This window comes from Astatotilapia calliptera, chromosome 1, assembly GCF_900246225.1.
Source record: "Astatotilapia calliptera chromosome 1, fAstCal1.2, whole genome shotgun sequence".
In the NCBI taxonomy this organism is placed as follows: domain Eukaryota; kingdom Metazoa; phylum Chordata; class Actinopteri; order Cichliformes; family Cichlidae; genus Astatotilapia; species Astatotilapia calliptera.
Window position 1 is genome coordinate 5,604,640 of NC_039302.1, and position 23,445 is coordinate 5,628,084.

Below are 23,445 nucleotides of genomic sequence, written 5' to 3' on the forward strand. Positions count from 1 at the left end.
TTTATATACAGTCTGTTTGAAAAGGAAAACTAGGGCACTATTACGTACTTATTACTTCGTACTTATTACTTGGCAATAACATATCCCCAACAGTGGTGCAGAGAGTGCCTCACAGCCCTCCTGAGCCTGTGTTTTAAAAGTCTAAAGAAAAAACAAAATCAACAGATACTCGAAAAAGAAAACGAAGATTGGCGAAAGGCTTTGTAATATACTCAGACACTGATACATGTATGATTGAAGAGATGAAGGACTGTAAGCAGCACAGTTAGAACCGTGCTCCTGTCTAAGAGAGGTCAGTGGTCGCTGTTATGTAATCTGGCCATAGTAATAAACACACTGAATGCACTTTGTTACCTTCCACAAACTGCAGAATGATTCCAAGCAGCAGGTCACAGTCAAAGCAGATAGCGGTCAAAGGGGGGTCTGGCCCCGCCCCTTCAGATCTGGCTAGCCAATAGGAGCTCGCTCTGGATTATCCTGCTGTTATAAAGGATGCTGAGGCTGCAACCGTGTCGCCCACTTGAACTCAAACTAAAGTACCCGTCAGAAACTGATGCAACAAGTGCTCAACTAAGAAGGCAAGAGAACCGCAGCGATGGACCGCTCCAAGCAGAACAAGTACAGCTCAAACGAGAAGAAGGACAACGGGGACGGCGGTTCCGTGCTCAACGGCCACTTTGACGGGATGGTGAAGCGGGCAGCCGGCGGTCCTCAGGCACCGGCAGCAGAATCCGCTCCGCACCGGTCGACCTCCGCTGTGATGGAGAGCTGGAAGGAGGAGCGCACCAGGAGCCTGGAGGACAACGAGATGAGCTTGCCGTCCCTGGCCGCTGCCTACACCACCATCCTGCGGGGTCTCGGGGAGAACCCGCAGCGGCAGGGACTCCTCAAAACCCCCTGGAGGGCTGCCACGGCCATGCAGTTCTTCACTAAAGGCTACCAGGAGAAAATTATCGGTGAGTTGTGTTTTTGTTTTTTGTTTTTTAAATCCACAAAGCCGCTCAGAGGTGCCGGGGATTTGCGCCGCGGTCAACAGGTGTGACAGGAGAAAGAACACGTCCCAAAACTCAGTGCGCAAAGAGCCGAGAGTGCACATGTGCTCCGTCAGGACCATCACAGGGAAATATAGCACAGTTAGTGATACTTGACTGTTTTAGTGGGGTGTACTTTGTTCCTATTGGTTTTGAAAAAAAAAAAAGTCAGGTGATCGAGGTCATCGGCTTCTTTATAAAGTATTTTAACAGGTGCCAATCTGAGTGGGGGGAATTTAAAAATGAGACGAGACCTCTGACAAATACATAATTAAGTAATTACCATCATTTATAAACGGCTTTTATAAAATTCAAGAGTTTCCCCTCTCAGCCGGCTTTCGTCATATTTTTGTGAATGCATAACGCTAATAATGTAAAGCTTTGGACAGTAGTAGTGGGACAGGATACGTGATTTTTTTTAAAGGAAAAGCAGATTTAAGTTTGAAAGGCAGATAACAGTGTTATCATGAATTATCATTCATGCGAAAGCAGCATTTGATCTTTTATGTTTTAGTTTTAAGCTTTACACAGCAAATCATCGTTTATTGCTTTTCAGATAGAAGTGTGGTAAAATATATTCAAGTAATTTAAGCATAAAATAAAGCACATAAGCACAATGCATCTACCTCACAAGCTGATTATATAATAGAAGCTGGCTCACAGCCATGTAATGTTTAACTGATTAACGCTGGGAGACCACCTCCCCCCTCAAAAAACAAAAAACAAAAAAACCAATAAAAATAAATAAAAGCCCCCCACACACACACACACACACACACACAACTGAAACACAAATTCAGTGGAAAGATGGATTTAATTTTGTGTTTCCTGCCAAATGAAAAAAACAAAACAATAATTATGTCTAAAATACAAATATAAGAATCTTATAATGTTTTCATTACTTCACCTGTGCTGTTTCTGCTTGTTTGAAGCTAATAAAACATTTGATAAAAGCACCATATCCTGCTTCCTGAGGATTTATCCATTAGTGTGCAAGGACTCTCGTCAAACTTTAGGTTTAATACCAATGACTACTAAATTGCCAGATTAATTTCTAGATACATCCCTAAAAGTAAATAATCATCACTTGCAGCCCTTTATATCAGGTAATGTGATGAGACAGTTCTTTTTAAAACTTTTTAGGTGAAAGTCGTCGTGGAAAAGACCCACTCTCCGAGGCTTTGCTAGATTTATGTCATGTTTGGTCCAGCTGAGCCGGCTGGCTGGCCTGCTGCTGTGAGGAGGTTTACTGCAGCACGTTGGAGAAGGGCTGTGCAGTGTCAGTTCCACATGGGCTTTTTTCTCCATCCTTCAGCATGTTGGAGTGGCTAGATTTGGGGATCTGCCCCCTCCAGAACTGCATCTGGAGGTAGTTTGGGTGTTGGGGTTGTGTGTGTGTGTGTGTGTGTGTGTGTGTGTGTGTGTGTGTGTGTGTGTGTGTGTGTGTGTGTGTGTGTGTGTGTGTGTGTGTGTGTGTGTGTTATGCAGCTTTAAAAAGAAGGAATGCAATGGAGAAACATGTGTGGGCACCAGTTGAGACAGTTAATTCATGTTTGTTTTTTGTTTGTTTTTTTAAATTTAATGTTAACCTGACTGAACTCATAGCATGGTTACATCTACCTGAAGCTCTTCTCAGCTCTTCTCAGTTGATGGTATGGACAATGATGGCTTTGCATGCGTTGTTGTTTAGGCGGTGGCGTTGCACCATCTGCCTGCTGATTGGTTGTTGCAGGAGCCTCCCCGTTGACTTACTGAAAATCAGAGAAAACAAAAAACACATGTATTGGAGGTCGCAGCTGGATGTTTGTGGAGAGTTATAGCATTTTGAGAGAAGTATCGCACTGTTTGCTCAGTGCGTTTATGTGTTTGTGTGTGTGGGTCATGGGTTCAGCTTTCATCACAACCTGAGCCTAAAATCCTCTTGCTGTCGAGCACATGACGAACACAACCTTAGTAAAGAAAAGTTATGCAGGGATTAAACAGGACTTCTGATCTGTAATGTTTCCCTGGCTGTTATTTAAAGGAAGATGTTTTTCTGTTTAGTGCAAATGTCATGCTTTTAATTCATAAGTAGATGGAGTTTGCACCTAATGTTTTCATTAACCATCAGCCTATTAACGCTCAAATTGGTTTCTACAGAATTGTTAAAACAAAAACAAAAAACCAAAGCATATTTTCTTTTTTGTTTTGTTTTTTGTTTGTTTTTTAATTTATTGTCAGAGAAATAAGTTAGACTCACCAAATGGTTGCATGTTCTTCATGAAAAATGTCTTACAAAACATGAACAAGTGAAAGGAGGCCTTTTAAAATCTAAACCTTAATTTTAAGCATTGTCATCGCCGGTCTGTTACATCTTCCACCACATTTTCAGGCATGCAGTGATAGAAGGATGTGGGCTTAAACCACACAGTGACTGAGTCTGGCAGCTCTGTTGTGTTGAAGGTGCTTTTTGATGACATGGATTGGACTCATTGTAACAAAAAAAGAAAAAAGAAAAGAAAAGGGTCACTGCAAATCAGTCAAACAAAGTTTGAGTAATTCCCTTTATCTTGGTTATGCCTCCATCTGTAGAGTGGTTTACAAGATCATAACTCAGAAGAACACCCAGCTGATTAATAAATAAAGAAAACAACAGTTTTTTTTATTTGGCAATTTATTAAACAGTTAATGTACAAATTGTTTCTGCTCCAATCTGAATTTATGTATCTGTGTTTAAACCATCTTAATTTTATCATTTTATCTTGAGACAGGACAATCCTCCCTGGATGAGAAAATATTAATTAATGTGAATAATGAATTGTTATGAATGAATGACACTGCCGATCACCTGCTATTACCATTCTTACAGTGAGGCATGGTGGTGGCAGCATCATCCTATTGGAATGCTGGGTGGATGTCCTTTATCTACCTTGTATCCAAACCTACAGCCAATATTAGAATGACCACTTAATGTGACATCAAGCTGTGGGCCATAACATCTTGTGTAAAACTCCTTGTTCTTCTCGTCACTGAAGACAGTTACATATGAGCCAGGCTGTATGATAGGGCCACTTAGCAAGCTTAAAAATTTTTAGGAATAATCAGAAAGCTTCCTGCATGTGCTGCATGGTGACTGAGAATCTGAGTCATCATCTAAACCTTCTGACTGTTCAGCACAAACTCCTATTTATCTATAACCTGGAGCAGTGAGTTTGTGTCCCCATTATTTGCTTATGTCTTTTGTCATTCACGGCACCATTTCCTGCTTCGCTCAAAACGTGATAACATGTGGCCTCTTCATTCTGCGTGCGTCTTTGTGGTATTCATTCACACACAGGAGGCAGCCCTATTGTAAGCACAGATGATGAGTAACACTGTCATTACCTGATAAATGCCTGGTCTCTCTCTGGCAGCCACAGGGTGTCCAAGCCAACCTTTGTTGGCTTTGCTTAGTTAATGTTGATTATCATTATTTTCCTTCAGGGTGCACACTTGATTATGTCTGAAAGAAATGAAACTTTCCTTTGAACTAGAGGTTCAGAAGCTGTAATGACTGAAATGACCTTAAAGGATGACTGTGCTTCACTACAACAGCTCGATCTGAGGACATTGCTGCAACAAACTGGATCAGGCAGGTTTTAACCCCTTAGCACTGTGTAGCATTCACACTTTTTCTTACAGTCCTAATTCATTCACACAGTCTTGGTATTTGTAGATCCAGTAAACCTTAAAAATGACTGACTTTAGCTTGTAGAAATTTCCTGGAAATAGTCGCAGTTTTAAGTTTTCTTGGATCTTACAATAATCTAGTCATGCATGATCTGACAGGGTCTCTGAAAACAGCAACTCTGAATACTTTGAATGGTGCCAAATTTAGGGAAAAATTAGTATTTTCCATATTAAATTTATTCAAAAGTGCACTTTTTGTCTGACGGTAATAAAAGGTTGAATAAACTGTTGGTTGCTTCGTGTAGCACTTTATTGACTTTGCTGTGTTCCCACACTATTTTAACTTTGCTCTTGATTGCAAAACTTTCAAACACGATTACCGCTTTGTTACCGTGTCAACCTGAAGGCAGCACTCATTCAGGATCTCGTTTGTAGGTCAATACGTCTTGCCTTAGAGACACCACATAGACTTTAGATAGATGGAATTCTTAAAGCCTCCATCCACAGGGTTAAAATATATATCCAGCTTTGCTGATCCCAGTAGAAGTACCTAAAAAGCCAGCAGTACTGCTCATCCCCAGATTAAACCAAAAACCAGTGTTTAAAAGACTGCAAAGCTTTGAAAGCCCTGCTCCTGTGGATGTCTTCTGTCTGTTCTAAAGCTAGAATCATATAGTTCCAGATGGTCACTATAAATTGGGGGGCATGTGGATGTAGATGGCTTCATCATCACCCTGTAATGAAATATGAGGTGCACCGAAATTTGCCTGAGGTTTGAAAATTGTTTAAGACCAAAATACACTTCTTAGGTTTCCTATCCCCCCAGATGATGTTTCTAAAAGTCTTGTTTTGTATGAGCAACAGTCCAAAGCTCCACTCCTGAGTTTTGTGTTATAAAACAGAATAAAATAAATAAAACAGAGCAAAACAGAGACTCTTCGTATATAAGAGGCTAAAAATGTCTGTTTTTATTTTTACTTGAAGAAGGATTTCAGTGATTTTTTTAAAATATTGGCAGTTTCATGGAACAGCAGCCTGTACAGGCCGTATCCTGCCATTCGCTCATTGGCAGTTGAGAAAGGCCCTTCAACCCTGAACTGGAAAAATAACAACAAAAATACTGGCAGTTATTGAACTAACCATTGCAACTCTAGTCTATTGGAAAAATGATTACAAGAATGAATGGTTCAGACATTAAAGTGTGAGCTATAATAATGTTGGTGATCAGGTCAACATTTGAACACTGTGGTTTGCTCTAATTTGTTGTTAGCTTGCTAAAATACAAAAAAAGGTGGTGACAGGAAAAATATGTATCGGTCTTGTCAACCCCACAGGCCTCTCCCTTTATGTGCACAGTGATAAAATAAGCAGCAGAAGCCGAAGCAACAAGTCAGTGTGTTCTGTTGTTTTGGTGACCTCACCCCTCCGTGTTCCGTCCTCTCCCTCTTGCAGATAGCAAGTCAGGAAATTAAAAACTGCTGCGATGAGAGCGAGAAGCGTCTGCGCCGTCACGTTCAAAAGATAAAACAGTTTATTGAACCCCGGCAACCAAAAAATGCAATAAGGCAACCACACGAAGGAGGATGCAGAGCTATAATTAGACAGTGGTGTTTGCCAGAGAGAAACACTGAAGTCCATCGTAAAGGGCGTGGCAGCTGAATGGTCAAGGCGAACCCGGCATCCTCCAGCATGGCTGGTTCACTTCAGTCTGTCTGCCCTCAAGAAGAAAAAATCCTGCATTGTTTTTGTTTTTTTTATTTTAGTTTTTTAAAATTTAAGCCAAACAACAACAAAAAACCTCTTTTTGCCTGAATTTGACTGTTACCTGAATTTTTTGCAGCATTTCTTGTTTGGTTGATTGATTATTTACTTTTTGCGATCATGCTGATCTATTCTGCCGTTCCTTATTTAGACTTTTCCTTTATGTTTAATCTCTCCCATTTTTTTCCTCAGACGTACTGAATGACGCCATCTTCGATGAAGACCACGATGAGATGGTGATAGTGAAAGACATCGACATGTTCTCCATGTGTGAACATCACCTGGTGCCCATCTTTGGCAGGGTAAAAGAAACCACACACACACAGAGCGATTCTGAAAGCACAAACTTGATGGTGTATGAGGATATTCCATGCATTTCAGGAATTTGGGGCCCGCAGAACAAGCTCAGTAGTCCTTCTAATGAACCTGTTACCAGTGCGCACCATCTCGTATTAGTAAAGCACGTGACTTCATGCTCCCTGAGTGAATGATTACATAAACAGGCCACGAGACACGGCAGGGTTGCTGTGGGCCTCCTTAGCTGAATGCTTAACCTGGTAACTTTCCTATAGCAGAATATGCTACATTTCTGTTTATCGCTGCTGTTCATTATAAGCTTCATTACTGGAATCATCATTTTTATACCCATCAAACGGTTCAGTGACCTCTTCATTTTCTAAGGGCGGGAGGAATTAGCATTAGCATTAGCACCTTTTCTTTAAAAATGACATCATTAAATGTCATAATTTGTTTAATGACCTGATTTTAAATTATGAAATTCAACATAAAAACGTATTTTCTCTAAACAGAATGACACGCTCCTCCAACTAGATACAAATGTAATTACATCCATGGGAACAGGACAATGACTAAAGATGCAGGTGACCGCTGGGGCAGAAAGGGAGCTGCAGTCCATGTGATGTGGCTGACATCTCATTGCATCTTTGGACTGCAAAAAGAGACACATAAACAAACACTCTGCTTTACTCACAAGGCACTTCGCTATATATATATTTTCCCATAATTTAGTGCACAAAAAATTGCCACAAACATCAAGCCGTGCAACCAGATGTGTATCTTCAAAAACCATTTCTCTCTGACGTTTGTCTGGACATCAGAGAACACTAGAAGCAATCAGATTAGCTGAGATCTGTTTTCAGCCTCCTCTCTGCCCCTTTGATATCATTACTCTCCACCAACCGGCAGACTGGCCTCGTCCCTCTTTCTGCTTTTCTTCCTCTGCTTCCCTTCTCCCTCCGTCTTCACCTGCAGGTGCATGTCATTTAAAACAATGGAGGCTGGCAGCTGATCTTTTTCCACCGGGTGTAAATGGGTTCTGATGACAGCAGTGAATCACACAAACGCCTCCTCTCGCAGTGTGTCCACTCATGTGCATCAATCCCCCCCACCCCTCTTGTCATCATCAGCAGCACTTCCTCTTATCCAGCCCCTCTCTCCGGCTGTCTGTTTGCGGTGTCTCGGTCCTCCTCTTCTGCTGGGCAGGTAGTCGCCAGCTGTTCAGTGAATAAGCTGTTTAAAAACATTTGACTGATTTGCAGTCAGCAGAGATGCTATCATGTCAACTCTTCAGAAAACGTTTGAAGAGAAAACACACTGGAACAAACATGTGTCCTTTGTTCTTGTATTCAGGCATAATTGCTTCTTCCCTGCGATGTGTTTCCTGTGGAAAACAAGCAATCGGGTACTGAGCTTTGGGAAAACCAAAGAACTATGAATTGTGGACAAACAAAGCAGTTTGGTTTGATCAGGACATTTGGCACTCCAAATATTGTATTTAATAACTTGCGTTATGATCTGCAGCCTTCTTTTACAAAGGTAACGTATTCAGTAGTGTCCTAAAAATATGAATGATTACAAAAATTACTTTTATCAGTCAATTCAAGGACTAAATACCTGATTTTATTTTGATACTTCTATATTAAAATGCCATCAGCATACAGTACTGTGCAAAACGCTTGAGCCACCCAGAATTTCTTTGATTTTTTTGTTTAAATCTAAAAAAAAATGCCAAAAATAACAAGCCTGTTTTTGCACTAACAAAGGGATTCTCAAAGTGCTGCTAGTCTAGCTGCAGCAGGTGAACAGTATTTAAAAGTCATGCCTTAAGAAACAGGAACAAACCCTGCAGTGACCTGACCCTTCAGTTCATCCATCTATTGTTTACTTAAGCCTTATCAAAAAAGGTCTTATTAAAAGGGCATGTGTCAAGTAGCCACTCTCGAGGGAGGGAAAGAGGGAGAAAAGGCTGATGTATTCCATATCATACAGTTAGTGGGCCGATAATGTGATGAATCCACATTTGAAAATTGAATTTCAAATCATTGCAGGTTGTGCAGGAGCACAACCTGCATCTACAGCCATCTTTTCAGTACTCGAAAGGATCTTATTGCAACAGTTTCATTTTTAAGCAACAGCTTATCATCGTCAATAATCCTAAACACACTGCCGATGCAGTAAAAGCACACCTGGATGGAAAAATACACAATGGAACAATATCTGGCTCTGCAGAGTTTGGACCTCAACATTATTTAACCAGTGTGGGATCATCCTGACTGGGAACAGAGCAAAATGTCACCAACATTTAAATTCACGTATCTTTAGAGAAAAATCATTCATCGTGAGAGTGAATGAAATTGTACACAGACAGACGCATGCGCCCAGTTTACCACTTTCTTTTTGTTTTACACCTGTGCATTCAGGTGATTTAGCATTACCTCAGTGCTATAAATAAGATGGACAAAATAAGAAATCACTTCAACACCTACCCGCTAAATTTTCCTCGTATCATAAAATGATTTAATCGGAGCCTGATGCTGAGAACAGCTGCCAGCAGGTTAAGTGAGAAACCTCCAAATAGTAAATATGCCAAAATATTTAGAACTATGAACAAAATATGGCTATTAAAAGAAAAAGAGTTGGAGTGTTATTGTGTTACACTTAAGCTGTTGTAAACCTCAGGAGGTTTTTTTTGTTTGCCTTGCCCCCTCCTCACTCACAGCGTGAGGCAGTAAATCTGACTAACGGGGACAGATAAGTGAAAAAAGCAGCCGCCATGCTCGGCCCGTTTGATGTCGGTCTATCAGGCCGCTGCAGCAGAGAACTAAAAAAAGTAACATCTGAAGGGAAAAGAGATCTCCACACGCATGTTGCCACTGCCCTTTCTCTCGTCTTGTCAAAAAATTGCGTCTGACATTTGAGTGGAGCGTACCAGTGTGTGTGTTGGTGTGTATATGTGTGTGTATGAGAATTGGAGCCTGCAGCCATCGAGCAGTGATTTTCCAGCTGATGACTCTGTCTCTCGCTTCTCTCGTCTTGTCCGCCTGCCTCTTCGGTTTTCATTGCCTTCCTTTTCCTTCCTGTTGTTCGTATCAACCTGACGTTCACTTCGTACCTAATGTGCGAAACTTGGCATTGGCAATTAGTGTACACCTGTGGCTTTATTCTGTTTTCTCTTTAAACTGTTACTCCTGATGGCAAAGCTTTTAACTAACTCCAGTTTGCTGGGCGGGGTGGATGCATTTCTTGAGCTGTCAGTGAAGAAAGATGTAATATGTCTGACCAGAGATCCAGTAGGGTTGGAAGGAGTGTGTACAGCAGGGCCATGTCCTTGGATTAAAACACTGGTTTGTGCCAAAGATGTGCTTATCCATCGATCAGAGTTGGAGCTTCAAACTCCAGTGTGATGAGAAAACAAAGAAAGATGAAAAAGAGAAGCCCGTGTTGAGGTTGAGGCTAAGAACAAATTAAAATACAACTTCACCTACTTCCAAGCTGCATGGAGAAGAAGATGAATCTGAGAAAGGTTGACGCTTCAGGAACACTTGTAGCAAAAAGAACAGCTTTATTACATGATTGGGGCAACCAGCGGCCTGTGAGGCCCATCCGGGTCAAGATAAAGGTTTCTGCTAAGAATAACGTGGCCACACTTGTTTTAGTTGTGCAACTGAATCTTTATTTATTGGAGTATCAGAAAGAATTGTGTCATGAAAGCACGGCTAATAAGAAAACGGGGAGGGTCAGTATCCTGTACAGTCAGTTCAATTTTACTTATTCAACATCAAATCACAACAATAGTCACCTCAAGATGTTTTATATTGTAAGGTCACTACAGTTATACAGAAAAAACTCCAACAAGCACACAACTTTGTATGAGCAAGCATTTGGCAACAGCGGGGAGGAAAAACTCCCTTTTAACAGGAAGAAACCAGGGAGGGGCAGACATCTGCTGTGAGCCCAGCAGCTACTTGGTGATGAGTTTCGAGAAACTCTGATTATGTTACGAGAAGCTGAAGATTAGATTTGAACGTAGTCAAATTAGTATGTGAAACGATCAGAACTGAGGCTAATGAGGTCGAGAGCTTTAGCTATACTGGCTGACACGTTCAGCAACAGCTGTCCCGCCGTGCAGCGTTGAGCTGAGCTGGGATCAGTAACACCTCAGTTCATAATTATACCATTAGTGAGTTGTATCATAAGCCAGAATGAGAGCAGGGTTAACCTTGAGCTTGTCACTTTCTGCAGGTTCACATTGGATACCTCCCAAACAAGAGAGTTCTGGGCCTCAGCAAGCTAGCCAGGTAAGTACATTTACTCTATTGTCATAACTGTCACATTATCTGTGCGTGTGTGTGTGTGTTTAAGCTGATTATTAAAACTTGTGTGTGTACTACCCACTGACCCCAATACCCTCAGGCTTACAGGCTAACACCCCTTACTAACGCAGTACTGGAGAGTCACTGCGACGGCAGCAGCTACACCGTTCACTTAGAGCATCTCTAAGTGAAATCCCTACAAGTGGAATCAGTAAACTACACTTTCAGATTAAGTTTTAAGATTATCTCAAGAGAATATAGTTATTTTTCTGTTATGGAGAACATCACAATGTTGTTTTTTTTCCTAACAAAATAATTAAAATAATAAAAAATATACTGACATAAGAGTGACAGCTCTTGATATTCATGATTGCGGTCATAAGGTTTCTTTATAAAGTTTGGCTTTGTTTTCAGGCAGATCGCCAGTGAAGCTTCACATCATTATACACGAGTTTTTAAGACAGATGCCAGTACCGATATTTAGTAATTATGACTTGTTTTTTCTGTTTCTGCTGTCTCCTCTGTACTTTTTAAATTTTCATTTATCTACTTTTACAAATGCCAATACCAGTATATCAGCAAATGGCTAATATATTATCAGCCTGCTGATATAGTTCAAATTTGGTTAACAAACATTTAGACCTGCAAAGAATAACCTTTAAAATACTGCCTTGCGCTTTGTTCCATCCAATGTTATTTTATTATAATTTTGTTATTCCTTTATTACAGCGGTCCCCAACCCCCGGGCCTCGGACCGGTACCGGTCCGTGAGTCGTTTGGTACCGGGCCGCGAGAGTTGAGGCTCAGGTGTGAAATGTATAGTTTTCAGGGGTTTTATTGGTTTTCAGCGTTATTTTGTTATCGTTTTTATCGTTTACTCGGTTTTCCTGGGTCTTTTCACGTGTGTTATGAATAAATTTTCTTTTTTTCGGTACCGGTACTAGTTTTATTTTGTTGTATTTATCCGCGACACCTTAAAGGCCGGTCCGTGAAAATATTGTCGGGCATAAACCGGTCCGTGGCGCAAAAAAGGTTGGGGACCGCTGCTTTATTACACATGTCAGAGAGTCATCAAATTTGCTTCACAGTCATGATCAAATGATTAAAAATGATTATAAAGTGTATTTATACAGATACAGACCCTTTTGCACCTTTAAAACAAAGCACATTGTGTCCATTATCACATTATCTTTAGGGGAAAAGAAAAACAGCCAGGCAATCGTTCTCTCAGTGGATAGTGAGCCCAAACCAGCTAAAGCCTCGAGAACACTCGGGAAGACTTGTTCGCATCACATTTGATGTCAGGATAAGAAAGCCATGACGGTTGCACTTTCTAAATGACTCCTGGACCTACAACAACCACCAAAAAAGTTCACATCATTTAAGGAATAAAATAATGATCTCTTGGTGCTGTCAACCATCAAAGTCTTATCTGCATCACTGAATGTAAGCAGGCTGTTTGCTTAAAATTTCCAGTTGCATTGAAGCCTCCAATAAGATTTTAGCTACACCACCATCTCCCTTAAAAAAAAGTGGGTTATCTCCTGCATGCTGCCTGCCTGTTTGTTCTTGTGACATTTCCCTGAAGGTGATTTGGGTCGAGTTTGTCCAAAGTGGTTTTGCTCACCGAGAAGAGCAACAGGTTGAAGGGGAAGACCGGGTGGATTCTGCACATCTACAAGAGCTGCGTCTGCTTCTAAAATTACTGAATGGAGCTGGTTTATTGTGTATGTCCATTCAAATGACAGGAGGGGGCGTATACTAAGATTAAAAAGTCTTGATAACTGATCATTTTTCTAGCCCCAGTCAGTTCAGGTTTAAAAAAATACAAATGTATGTTATTATACGCTCATTGTAGATAGTAGTTGGCACTAGTTTATTAAAAGGACCAAGGATTACATGCCTTAAATAATAGTATTATTGAGGATTTTTTAATACTGTAGACAACACATTAGTTGAAAAAATGCTCGGTTGCCAAGATGTGGCGATTCCTTTCTAGCTTGTCTATTCAGTGAAGTTATTCTGAGTGAAAAGTAACCAAAACAGAGTCCTTCTTTCACTTAGATTTTCATAAAAAACACATTTTTTGTGTCTTCCTTCCTATATTCATGAGTCAGCCCTAAATGTTTATTTATTTTTACCGTTTTAATCTTTGCTGCTAAAACTCACTGCTCTCATATTTCCCCTGAGGCTGTGTTAATGCTTTCCCTCTCCTCCTCAGGATTGTTGAGATCTACAGCCGTCGACTACAAGGTAATAAATAAACTCCTCCTGTCAACGTGCAGTTTTTGTGTGCTTGTACTTTGATTTTTACTAGCTTTATTTCACTTTTATTTTACATCTCACAGGGAAATATTCTGTTGGTTTACTGCATTTGATCTGACAGGAAGGGCTGGATGTAAAAATGTGTGTGACCATCCATCTTTTCCCAAATATAAAGTCAAGCCCTACAGGGTCAAGTACAGAAAGCACAGTAAAGCAGGTTATGGTTTTGGGTGAGCCTTCAATGTTTGAGTTTGAGGGTTTTTTGAATGATTTTCCATTAAAAACAACAAAAATTGAGTTGTTTTTTTTTCTTCGAGTAACCACTTCAGCACCGCTATGCGAGATATTGATTTGACCCAAAATGGTAAAAATATCAAACATTTTGCATGAAAACAAAGACCAACTCATAAATACTCAAGTTTATGTGTTGTCCCTTTTGAGAGCCCTGACACTTTGATTAAATTAAAAAAAAACTACCTGACGGTGTGTAATGTAATTAAAGCTTTATTAGCTCCATCTGTGGCGATGTTTACACAACGATGTAGCCACATTAAAGCTCACGAACACAGTAAATGATCATTTGTTAGCAGAGGTCCTGTGAGGACTGAATACTTCTACCAGCACTGCCCTTGATCCCTGACTGTTTGCTCTGGCCGTACGTCTGTTTGTACTCTCTGTCCACAGTTCAGGAGAGGTTGACCAAACAAATCGCTGTAGCTATTACAGAGGCACTGCAGCCCACTGGGGTCGGAGTTGTCATCGAGGCAACGTACGTACATGAACCAACAAGTGAAATGACCTTTTACTTTTAAAATGTATTATCTTGTGTTCCTTTCCCTTGCTTTCTCCATTCGTCTTCTTTTCTCTGCCCAACTGTAAAGGTTTGTTGTCACTGCACGAACTTTCAGGGGGAATAAATGTAATGTGAGAAATCTGCATTTCCAGAAGGAACCAGGATCTGTATTAAAACATGGCTTATTACCACTTAAGAGTTCTTAAATGATAATGTTGTCATGGTATAGGCATTAAAGTATTTTGAAACCCTTTATGAATTGTCACATGGACAGGAAGTTAGAATTAGGGTTGGAAAAGGTCAGGAACTTTAAACAAACACTTGGGTGGCAATTGCATGAACCATCTGTCTGTTACAGTGTAGCAGGATGACCTTCAACAAACAACAGGACAAGCACTGCCAAGGAAAAACAGTGCAAGAGACTTTGAAAGCCACTAAGGAGTCAGTGTTGTTAGCTAGTTCCACACTACGATTATTACAATGTGGCAAATCTCACAAAGATCCCCCTACAGTGCAAAGTTAACAGTTATATATGAGATAACCAGAATACGACCGGCTGATAATCAAAATGTGTTGCAGACGAGTTGCACTCTTCGGTACAGACTGGCTCAGATTGATTCCAACATGATGGAAATTATTTGCAAAACTTTCTCATTCTGTCTGAGAGGGACCTCAAGTCAGACCACAACTGTTTAGAGATTATTTCGGTGTCCTCCCACCAGGTGACCTGAGAAATCAAAAATTGCTTGCTGAATGTGAAATTCTTCACCTTTAATGATATTGTCGCAAATTCTTGGACAAATTTCCAGGTTCTAACCGTTTAAAAACATTTCAGTTGCTCAGCGAATAAATGACTTGGTCTTTGCACTTGTCTCTTCTTTTGGATCAAATCTTTTTATCTTTCCTGTCTTCCTCCTTGCAGTCACATGTGTATGGTGATGCGAGGCGTTCAGAAGATGAACAGTAAAACCGTCACCAGCACCATGCTGGGGAACTTTAGAGAGGATCCAAAAACCCGCGACGAGTTTCTGAGGCTCATCAAAAGTTGAGGGGGATGAAGCTTCTCGCCTTCCTCCTGTTGCCTGGGGTTACCTCCAACCTACATGAACCAGCTGCCGTGCTACCTGCGTGTGTGTGTGAGTGTGTTTGTACAAGTGTGTGCGTGTGTTTGTTTCCATCTCATCAAAGGCAGAGGCGGGTGTTTTCTGTGTTATTGTGCTCATCGGATAAAGTGAACTGTTACCTCTGTGATTTTAGTGCGAGGCCACTGGTTTACACGTTGTTTGCTTTTAGACGACAGGACAGACTTTGAGCTCTTTTGTGTTGTGTGTGTGTGCTCGTCTTTCAAATATCAGTCACAGGCCTCGAGGAAAAATGGAAGGACAGTTTATGGAGAGAATTCCCTCCCTGTAAAAGTAACCGGTCCTTTTAACTCCTCCGGATACTCACTGACACAAGTAAATAACACAAAGACAAAAGCAAACTAACAGCATAAATATTTCCACCAGTATTTCCTTAATTATCTGTAATTTTGACACTAAGCGGTTCAGATTTTGTTGACTGAAAGCCATAAAAAACAAAACAAAAATACTTTTAGGTTTGAAAAACTAATGAATCAGAATCCAAAGAATGTCCTCACTAAAAGCGGTGCCTATGTTAAGTCAGTAGATTCAGAGAGAACATCAAGCAACACTTGGCAGCTAACCCTGACCAAAGTGCATTAGAAAAACATCAAATATTTCCATTACAGTCTAACAGCCCAGAGGAGTCCGTGTCACTACAAGCCCTTTTTAAATTAACGGCTTCATCTGTCTATTAATGTGGTAGCACTTGGTCAAACGTGCAAACTCAGATACTTATAGTCAATGTTCCCTCTAAATTTTCATGTCTCTGAGCGAACACACAATCTCCCTGAGCAGTCCCTTGAACCACTGTGAGCAACATTAGACGTGTGCACTGTGGTCACGCCAGCATCGAATCCATCCAAAATAATCAAATTACAGCATTTACATTTATGTTAGACTACTTTTAATTAAGTGCTTTAGCCCACTTACAATGAAAATTTCAAATCTTGTTCATGACCTGTGTAGTATGTCAACACTATTGGAAGTAAAAATAACTTGAACTCCAATTTTGAAAACACAACTTTCTTTTGTTTTCTGACTTGTATTATGAGTCTGTGGTCTGGGAGAGAGTCTGTAACTCTCTGTCTGCAAAATGCAGTATATAATGACAAATGTTGGGCAATTAATTATATAGTTACTTCTTCAAAAAAGTAACTTTTGTAAACAAAGTTTTTTGCAGCTGTTTACCTAAAAATGCAGCCAAAGCGTTTTTTTAAATAAACATTTCAAACTTTCTACAGAACAATCAGCTGTTCTGCATCAAATTTGATGCCACACAAATTATTTGTGCCACTCCAAAAAATAATTTCTGTCCACTATGAGATAAAGGAGAACATCACAAGCCTGATACCTGCAGGCCTAACAACAGGAGATGTATCACTCCTGTAACACCTGTAACATTCAGCAGTCGCCTCATTGTTCTGACACACACAACCTATTGACTACACTACACACTAAGTACACAAGATTTGCGCTAAACGTTGCAAATCTCTCACATCTCAAAACACCGCTGTCTGTCCTGCTCACATCTCCAATGGTTGTACACGTTGTCATTGATGTGGTGGGAAGCCACGTTAGCCACGCCGCTTTGCTAGCTAAAACACCGGTGTCGGCACATAAGGACGCTGTCATAGCCTGCCGACGACGTTGATTAGCTGCGTATATACGAGTGTGAATCGCATTATTGGCTGGACTATGGGATAAGGTGGCATCGTTATAATCCTATACGGGAGCTGCCAGTCACTTATTGACTAATACTGCAAAATAGAATTGTTAACGTATTTATTTTAATTTCAATTCAGGTTAGATTTTTTTTTGTGCACAATGCAGATTTTCTGTGCGCAGAGACGCGCGCAGCTTAGATGGAACATTGCTTGTAGCACTGTAGTCTGGACATTTTACTTGTCACTGCTGTTGTGACCTCAAATATACTAGTTTTCGCTATTGTCTGTCTACTTTTTCCTCAGTAAGTAGATAAACCTGATTTTGTGGCCATTCCTCTCAACAGATTGGTGCTAAAGGTAGAATTATCTCATTAACTCGTCATTTGTTTGATCCAGTAATGGTTCAACACGGGTTTCAGAGCTGTGTGCCTGAGACGACCATATTTAGGATTTCCCCTCCTTGTGACATCATACAGAGTCAATGGTAGAAAAAAGGGCCTGAAGCCAATCATTTAGAGCAGCCTATATCCTGAGCTTGTACATACAGTGAAAATGGCCGTGTTTAATGTAAGTGTCCACCATTCGAACAATATATATGACATAAAATAAGGCCAAGTGTAACAGGTTCAGTGCAAAGCTTTGAAGGCCATTGGTCAAAACATCCAAAAAACCAACAACCTCTCAGCATATTATAATTCAAGTGGTCTGAACCTTCTCTGGGCTCTCTTTTCAGGCTTCATAAAGTCTTTATAAACTAAACCTGCTGACGTCTGTGAAGGTTCTCAGTCATCCAGGTCATCGTAGTCAAAGGAGCTTGCAAAGAAAAGCATCTGGACTTCTTTAAGTTGCTTGAAAGCAAACCTGCTGACTAATTTTTTAATATAATGTTTTTACATATATTAACGTATCTCCAGGTGTTAGACTGACCAACCATTTTAACAGTATCACTCTGAACTCTGGGGCCTTTCCAACTACATTTATTTGAACCCCCCCCCCAAAAAAGTATAAATAGAAAACGTAATTACAAACAGCTATAGCCCTGGATAAGATTTTTTGTGTCATTGGTTCATGCGTTTGAGCTTTAAACATGCTGTTTGTCACTTTAACACTGTGTCACTCTTTAAGAACCTCATTTCTAAAATTTGCTGTCACAACTTTTTAGCCCTTCAGTCTGTTTTTTTTTTTTAAATTAATTTACAACTCAAATTTAAATTAGAGTCTTTACCATGACGTATGTATTATTATTATTATTGACATTATTGTTGTTGTTGTATTAACATAATTTTAATATCAAATTGCGTGGAATCATCAATGGAAACATTCAGACTGCATCTTTACATTACACCAGTGTTCTGAGTTTTATTTGATTTTTTTCGTTGTCATTTGTTTTATGGTCCTTTGCAAGGGCCTGCCTTCATGTGCCAACTCGCTTCTCACAACAAAACCAATCTTTATCAACCAAACTGGAATTTGTCATTTCCATGAGAGGCAAATGAAGTGTGTGTGTGTGTGTGTGTGTGTGTGTGTGTGTGTGTGTGTGTGTGTGTGTGAGTTAGTGCATTTGTTTGTGCATACAGTTTGCATGCCAGCAGATGAACAGTATGGTGACAGGTGTGTGTGCTGTTCATGCTTTTACATTTCAATGCATCACAATTGTCCCCAGACAGATTTTGGGAGGTTTTAACTTGTGACGTGCAACATGATGACTGGATATGTGTGTGTGTGTGTGTGTGTGTTGGAGTGAAGATGGGCGCTAACAAACAGCTCTGATGTTGTTTTTCTGGCCTTGTCGAGAAGGAAAGCCTGTTCATTGGCCCCTTCGACATCATTGTCGCATCATGTACTGTGTTCACGTTGAAGACTTTTTAATCAAAGAAAATAAACCTCTGTGTGACAGCAGCGCCCATGTCTTTATTCACAGCACACACATAAGTTTACATGTAAGTTTATTTCCTTTAAAGCTTTCCGTAAATTCATGCAACATTAGCAGACAAGGAAAATTTTTGACTTTGGAAGTTTCGTGTTCATGCACCACTTGCTTTTTAAGTAGCTATGAACAATATTTTACTATGTAAAGTACAAAAGCTACAAAAAGTTTAATATTCAATTTCACAAAAACATTCACTTCATGACGCTACAATAGTACAGGGAACCAACCCCCTATGAGTGAGTACTTGGTGACAGTGGGAAGGAAAAACTCCATTTTAACAGGAAGAAATCTCCAGTAGAAACAAGCTCAGGGAGGGGCAGCCATCTGCCGTGACTGATTGGTGGTGAGGAGAGGGCGAAGGACTAAAGCAGCTAATAAAATCAATTTATCCTAAGTACAGTTTTGTTTGGTGTGTTGTGATTACGTATATTAATTAGCTCCCTTTCTGTGTGTCTCCCTGAGTGCTTGCATACTGTAAAAATGTAATTTTAATGGTGGTATATAAGTATATTTTAATATTGATGTTCTGTGGATATAAAATGGATGTTTTTTATACTGTGCTTTTATAAGGAGTTACAGAGGCATAAATGCTATAGATTTTTCGTCCTTTGGCAGGTGGTTGCTAGTAACCACCAATCACTATAATATGTAATCTAAATAAAAGCTTAACATGTACCTGTGTGCCAAGTTTGGCTGCACCTGTCTTGTTTGTGTAGGAGGGCAGATAGAGATTTTGTGTATTAGTAGGATTAGTAGGGTATGTATCACAGGCTTTTAAGATTGCTGTAATTAAACCAGTCCTTAAAAAGCCCTCAGTCTATTCAGCTGTCTCAGCTAAATAGAGACTGATTACCAATCTTACCTTTAGTTCAAGAATTGTTTAAAAAGTCATTGTAAATCAAGAAAAATATCGTATCCATCTGATAGATTCAAAAGTCAGTCATAAAGTTCTGTGCTATGACACAGACAGAGCTTCATGACTGTACTGGTGACATAAGACCTTCTTATTCTATACGAGCTTACTTCGACCAATATCGTTAGAAAGCACTGCATACGTTTTCGTTACTTTGTAGATGATACCCATTTATGTTTATCTATGACGCCAGATGGCACAAATCAAATAGCCAAACTACAGGCATGTACATAATAAATTATTTGATGAACTGTAATTTTCTGCCCTGAAATTCAGACAAAACTGCCCTTCACTGTAATTATTATCAAAACATCAGAAACATGGTGTGTATCCAGTTATTACCTCAGACTATGGATATGTTGTTTTAAGTGCACGTAAAACAAATATGTCAGACTTCCCTAGAATTTTGATTAGTAACAAAATGTTAAAATACACGAGTAAATAAATGTACAATTACAAGAAAACACTTAAAACAGTGTAGGCATGTGTGAGGAAGTTTGATATTGTTTCCATCCATCCATCATCTTCCGCTTATCCGGAACCGGGTTGCGGGAGCAGCAGCCTAAGCGGAGAAGCCCAGACCTCCCTCTCCCCAGCCAACTCCTCCAGCTTGTCTGGGGCAACACCAAGGTGTTCCCAGGCCAGCCCCAGCATTTCCTGGGTCTGCCTGGGGCCTCCTCCCGGTGGGAAGGACATGCCTGGAACACCTCGCCCAGGAAGAATCCTTTGTCAGATGCCTGAACCACCTCAACTGCCTCCTTTCAATGTGGAGGAGCAGCAGCTCTACTCTGAGCCCCTCCCAGATGGCTGAACTTCTCACCCTATCTCTAAGGGAGATAGTATTGGGTGATATTGTTTCCATATTTTATAAATTCACATTTGATACCTATGGTCTTTTGTCTACATTAACTTTGCCACACACAGAAACAGATACTTTCAACTAGTCAAATTTCAGAAACCATATTTGTCCAAGGAACCGCTGGAGCAACATTTCTTCAAATGTGTCTTGTCCTGGATATTGCAGCTGCATAGTCCTGTGCAGTAAGACCAAAGATTCAGACTAGCATCCACATTTCATTAGCTGCTGTCACATTTCTCTGTCCTTTAACACTACACGAGGTTTGGTATTATAGGGTAAAGTATTACTGACTGAAAAAAAGAGAAAAGAAACTGTTGATTAGAACTATTGTTTAACTGAAGACAACAACTGTGGTGGTTGTGGGCATACTCAGTCTTGCTCATGACATACTGTGTAGGTGTGGCTTTTAGTAGGCTTGGCCAAAACAAAAAGTGATACTTGGATACTAATTAATTACTGGATTAAATAGTCATTTGTAACAATATCAATACCAACTTCAATGTCTTTGTTTTTCTTGGTGGAAACCAAAAACAGACAGAAAAGAGAATGAACTCGGTTCATTGTGTGGACACAAATATGACTCTGAATGTACAGTGATGCTTCCTAATAACTGCACCATGTGTAAATAACCGACTGTTTGCTAAAAGGTTCAGTGTAGGTAAATGCTGCATGAACTGCAGGTCATTCCAGTGGAGTTACTGCAGTGTTCGGTGAAGAGTTTAACTTACAGACATGGACGCACAATGTCAATGTCAAGCAAACAAACTGCTTTTGTTGTGGCTCTTTGCTTCTTCTAACCTCAGAGGTACATGTCTGGTTCCTCAGCTGCAGATGTGACTGTTTAGTGCTGACCAGGAGATGACCTACGGAGCTGCACTTCCTCTAAAGCTCCAAAAGTGAGTAGATCCCCACATAATCCTGAGTGAAAATCTAATTGGGGTACGGATAACCAACTAGCATAAATTGTTCTTCAGATTCCAGGTCAGATCCATACTCTGCACTTCATATCTATTTTCAAAAAGATAAAACCGCTCACCTCAGTGTTGATATGGGAACCTCACGAGCTCAGTGATGTCATGGTGGCTATGACTATCTTTTATATACAGTCTAAAGGTCGATTAACCTTAGGGGAGCTGTAGATCCAGCTTACAGTTTGTTGTACGTTCAGGTTGAGCAACTCTTGTTCTGTAATTTGACCATTTGTTACTGTAAAAAAAGTGAAGCACTGCTACATGACAGCAAGCTTGTGTTAGACACACTAACTAAATGATTATAAGTATATTATAGATTTGCCTTTGGACAATTAGAAGCTAGTTTATTTATTCCATTAAAAAATTAAATCTTGCCATCTGATCCATTACAGAGTTATGTTGGAAATGATAAAAAGAGCAGTGAGAAGTTCATATAACCCTGGTCTGAAAGGGAAAGAAGAAAATGCTGAACTAAAGTGGAAACAGACAAAATGGGGCCCAGAGCTCATTTTAGCCCTGAGGTCACTTACTGGGTTAATCTGGCCCTGGGCCCAGAGAGAGCAGCGGGAAGGTGGAGCTGGTCGGGGTCTGGGTGTCTGACAGAGCATGACTCAGCAGCTCTACTCTCAGTTTGGACACTGACTCTGCTTCGTGATGTAGAACTAAAGGCTTCAGATTGAATTCCCTTTAAAAAGTTTCTGACAGTATTCAAAGGCTTAATCCTAAACATCTCCTTGATGGTGATGGCTCCTGCAGGCTGCACACCTACAGATCAACAGCAGGACTGCTGTGACAGTAATCTGTGCTGCAGGAAAAGTAAGAGGAGCAAGTGTTGGTTGTAATGTTGATACAAGCCTACATTTAACTGAGTATAGTACCGAGATGACATATTGAATGTTGAAACTGAGAATATAAAAAGTATAAGTGCCCATTTCATTTCTTTATTTATTTTTCAAATAACATTTTAGAATTAATGCTGTTAAACTGCTGCCGGGACACACTGCTGTTATTGTTATCATGAAAAAATAGTCAGCTGTTTATTGACACAACCTGGGTCATCATCATATTTCCTTCAATACTTTTAAAGCAAGTATCTTAAAGTAAAATTGAAAGTAAATCTAACACTGCACCACCACAACTCTTTTCCATTACTGTGTGCTGGATGCAAAATATCCCAACTTGGGCTCCCCCTGGTGGTTGTTTCGAGATGATAACCAAGTTCTCGTGACCTACTGTGTGAAAGTTGTGTTCACAAATGAGAAAAGTTCAGGTGACATTTACTTGAATCTAGGCAGCATTTTATGTTCTCCAGAGAGGTTTGTAAATGTCTGAGCCTGAGAGATAATGTGCAGAAATATGCAGACAAACTCAAGTTGGTAAACAGTACGTCGGATTTTTAACTGAGGGGATCTTAATGCTGAATAAACTAATGGAACACACAATGTTTTTATGGTCATTGAGTACAGATTCAAACATATACATATACACATACAGCATAAACGCAAACTTTTAACTTAACGTCTGTGAAGGTTCTCAGTCATCCAGGTCATCATAGTCTAAGGAGCTTGGAAAGAAAAGCGTCTGGACTTCTTTAAGTTGCTTGAAGACGTTTCACCTCTCATCCAAGAAGCTTCTTCTTCTTTCCAAGCTCCGTAGTCAGCTTTGGTTACTGGTACAGTAGAGAGGCAATTTATATATAGAAATTATAAACATGACTTAACATATCAGATTTTTAAAGAAAGCTGAGATTTGCTTCAAAATTAACTTCAAATAAATCAAATGAACATATCAACATGTTTATTGTTCACTGCATTTAAAAACGATAATCACAAACAGGAAATTGAATCACTGAAGAAAGTGTCGTTTACATGTA

The 23,445-nt window shown here is 40.0% G+C and overlaps 1 protein-coding gene across 1 annotated transcript; it reads left to right on the plus strand.

Annotated features, from left to right (window-relative positions):
* The first annotated feature begins 502 nt into the window (after positions 1-502).
* gch1 (GTP cyclohydrolase 1) lies at positions 503-16,089 on the plus strand. The gene is made up of 6 exons (XM_026153682.1): positions 503-956; positions 6,633-6,742; positions 10,983-11,038; positions 13,275-13,306; positions 14,003-14,087; positions 15,034-16,089. Exons 1-6 carry the CDS (start codon positions 596-598, stop codon positions 15,158-15,160), a joined length of 771 nt encoding a protein of 256 aa, XP_026009467.1. The 5' UTR covers positions 503-595; the 3' UTR covers positions 15,161-16,089.
* The last annotated feature ends 7,356 nt before the right edge of the window (positions 16,090-23,445 follow it).

What these genes read in the sequence shown, in the direction of transcription:
- gch1 (XM_026153682.1), top strand. Translation starts at nt 596, where the DNA reads ATGGACCGCTCCAAGCAGAACAAGTACAGCTCAAACGAGAAGAAGGAC. An exon ending in TGGTGCCCATCTTTGGCAGG is followed by an intron (nt 6,743 to 10,982) that starts GTAAAAGAAACC and finishes CACTTTCTGCAG; the next exon opens with GTTCACATTGGATACCTCCC. An exon ending in GGAGTTGTCATCGAGGCAAC is followed by an intron (nt 14,088 to 15,033) that starts GTACGTACATGA and finishes TCCTCCTTGCAG; the next exon opens with TCACATGTGTATGGTGATGC.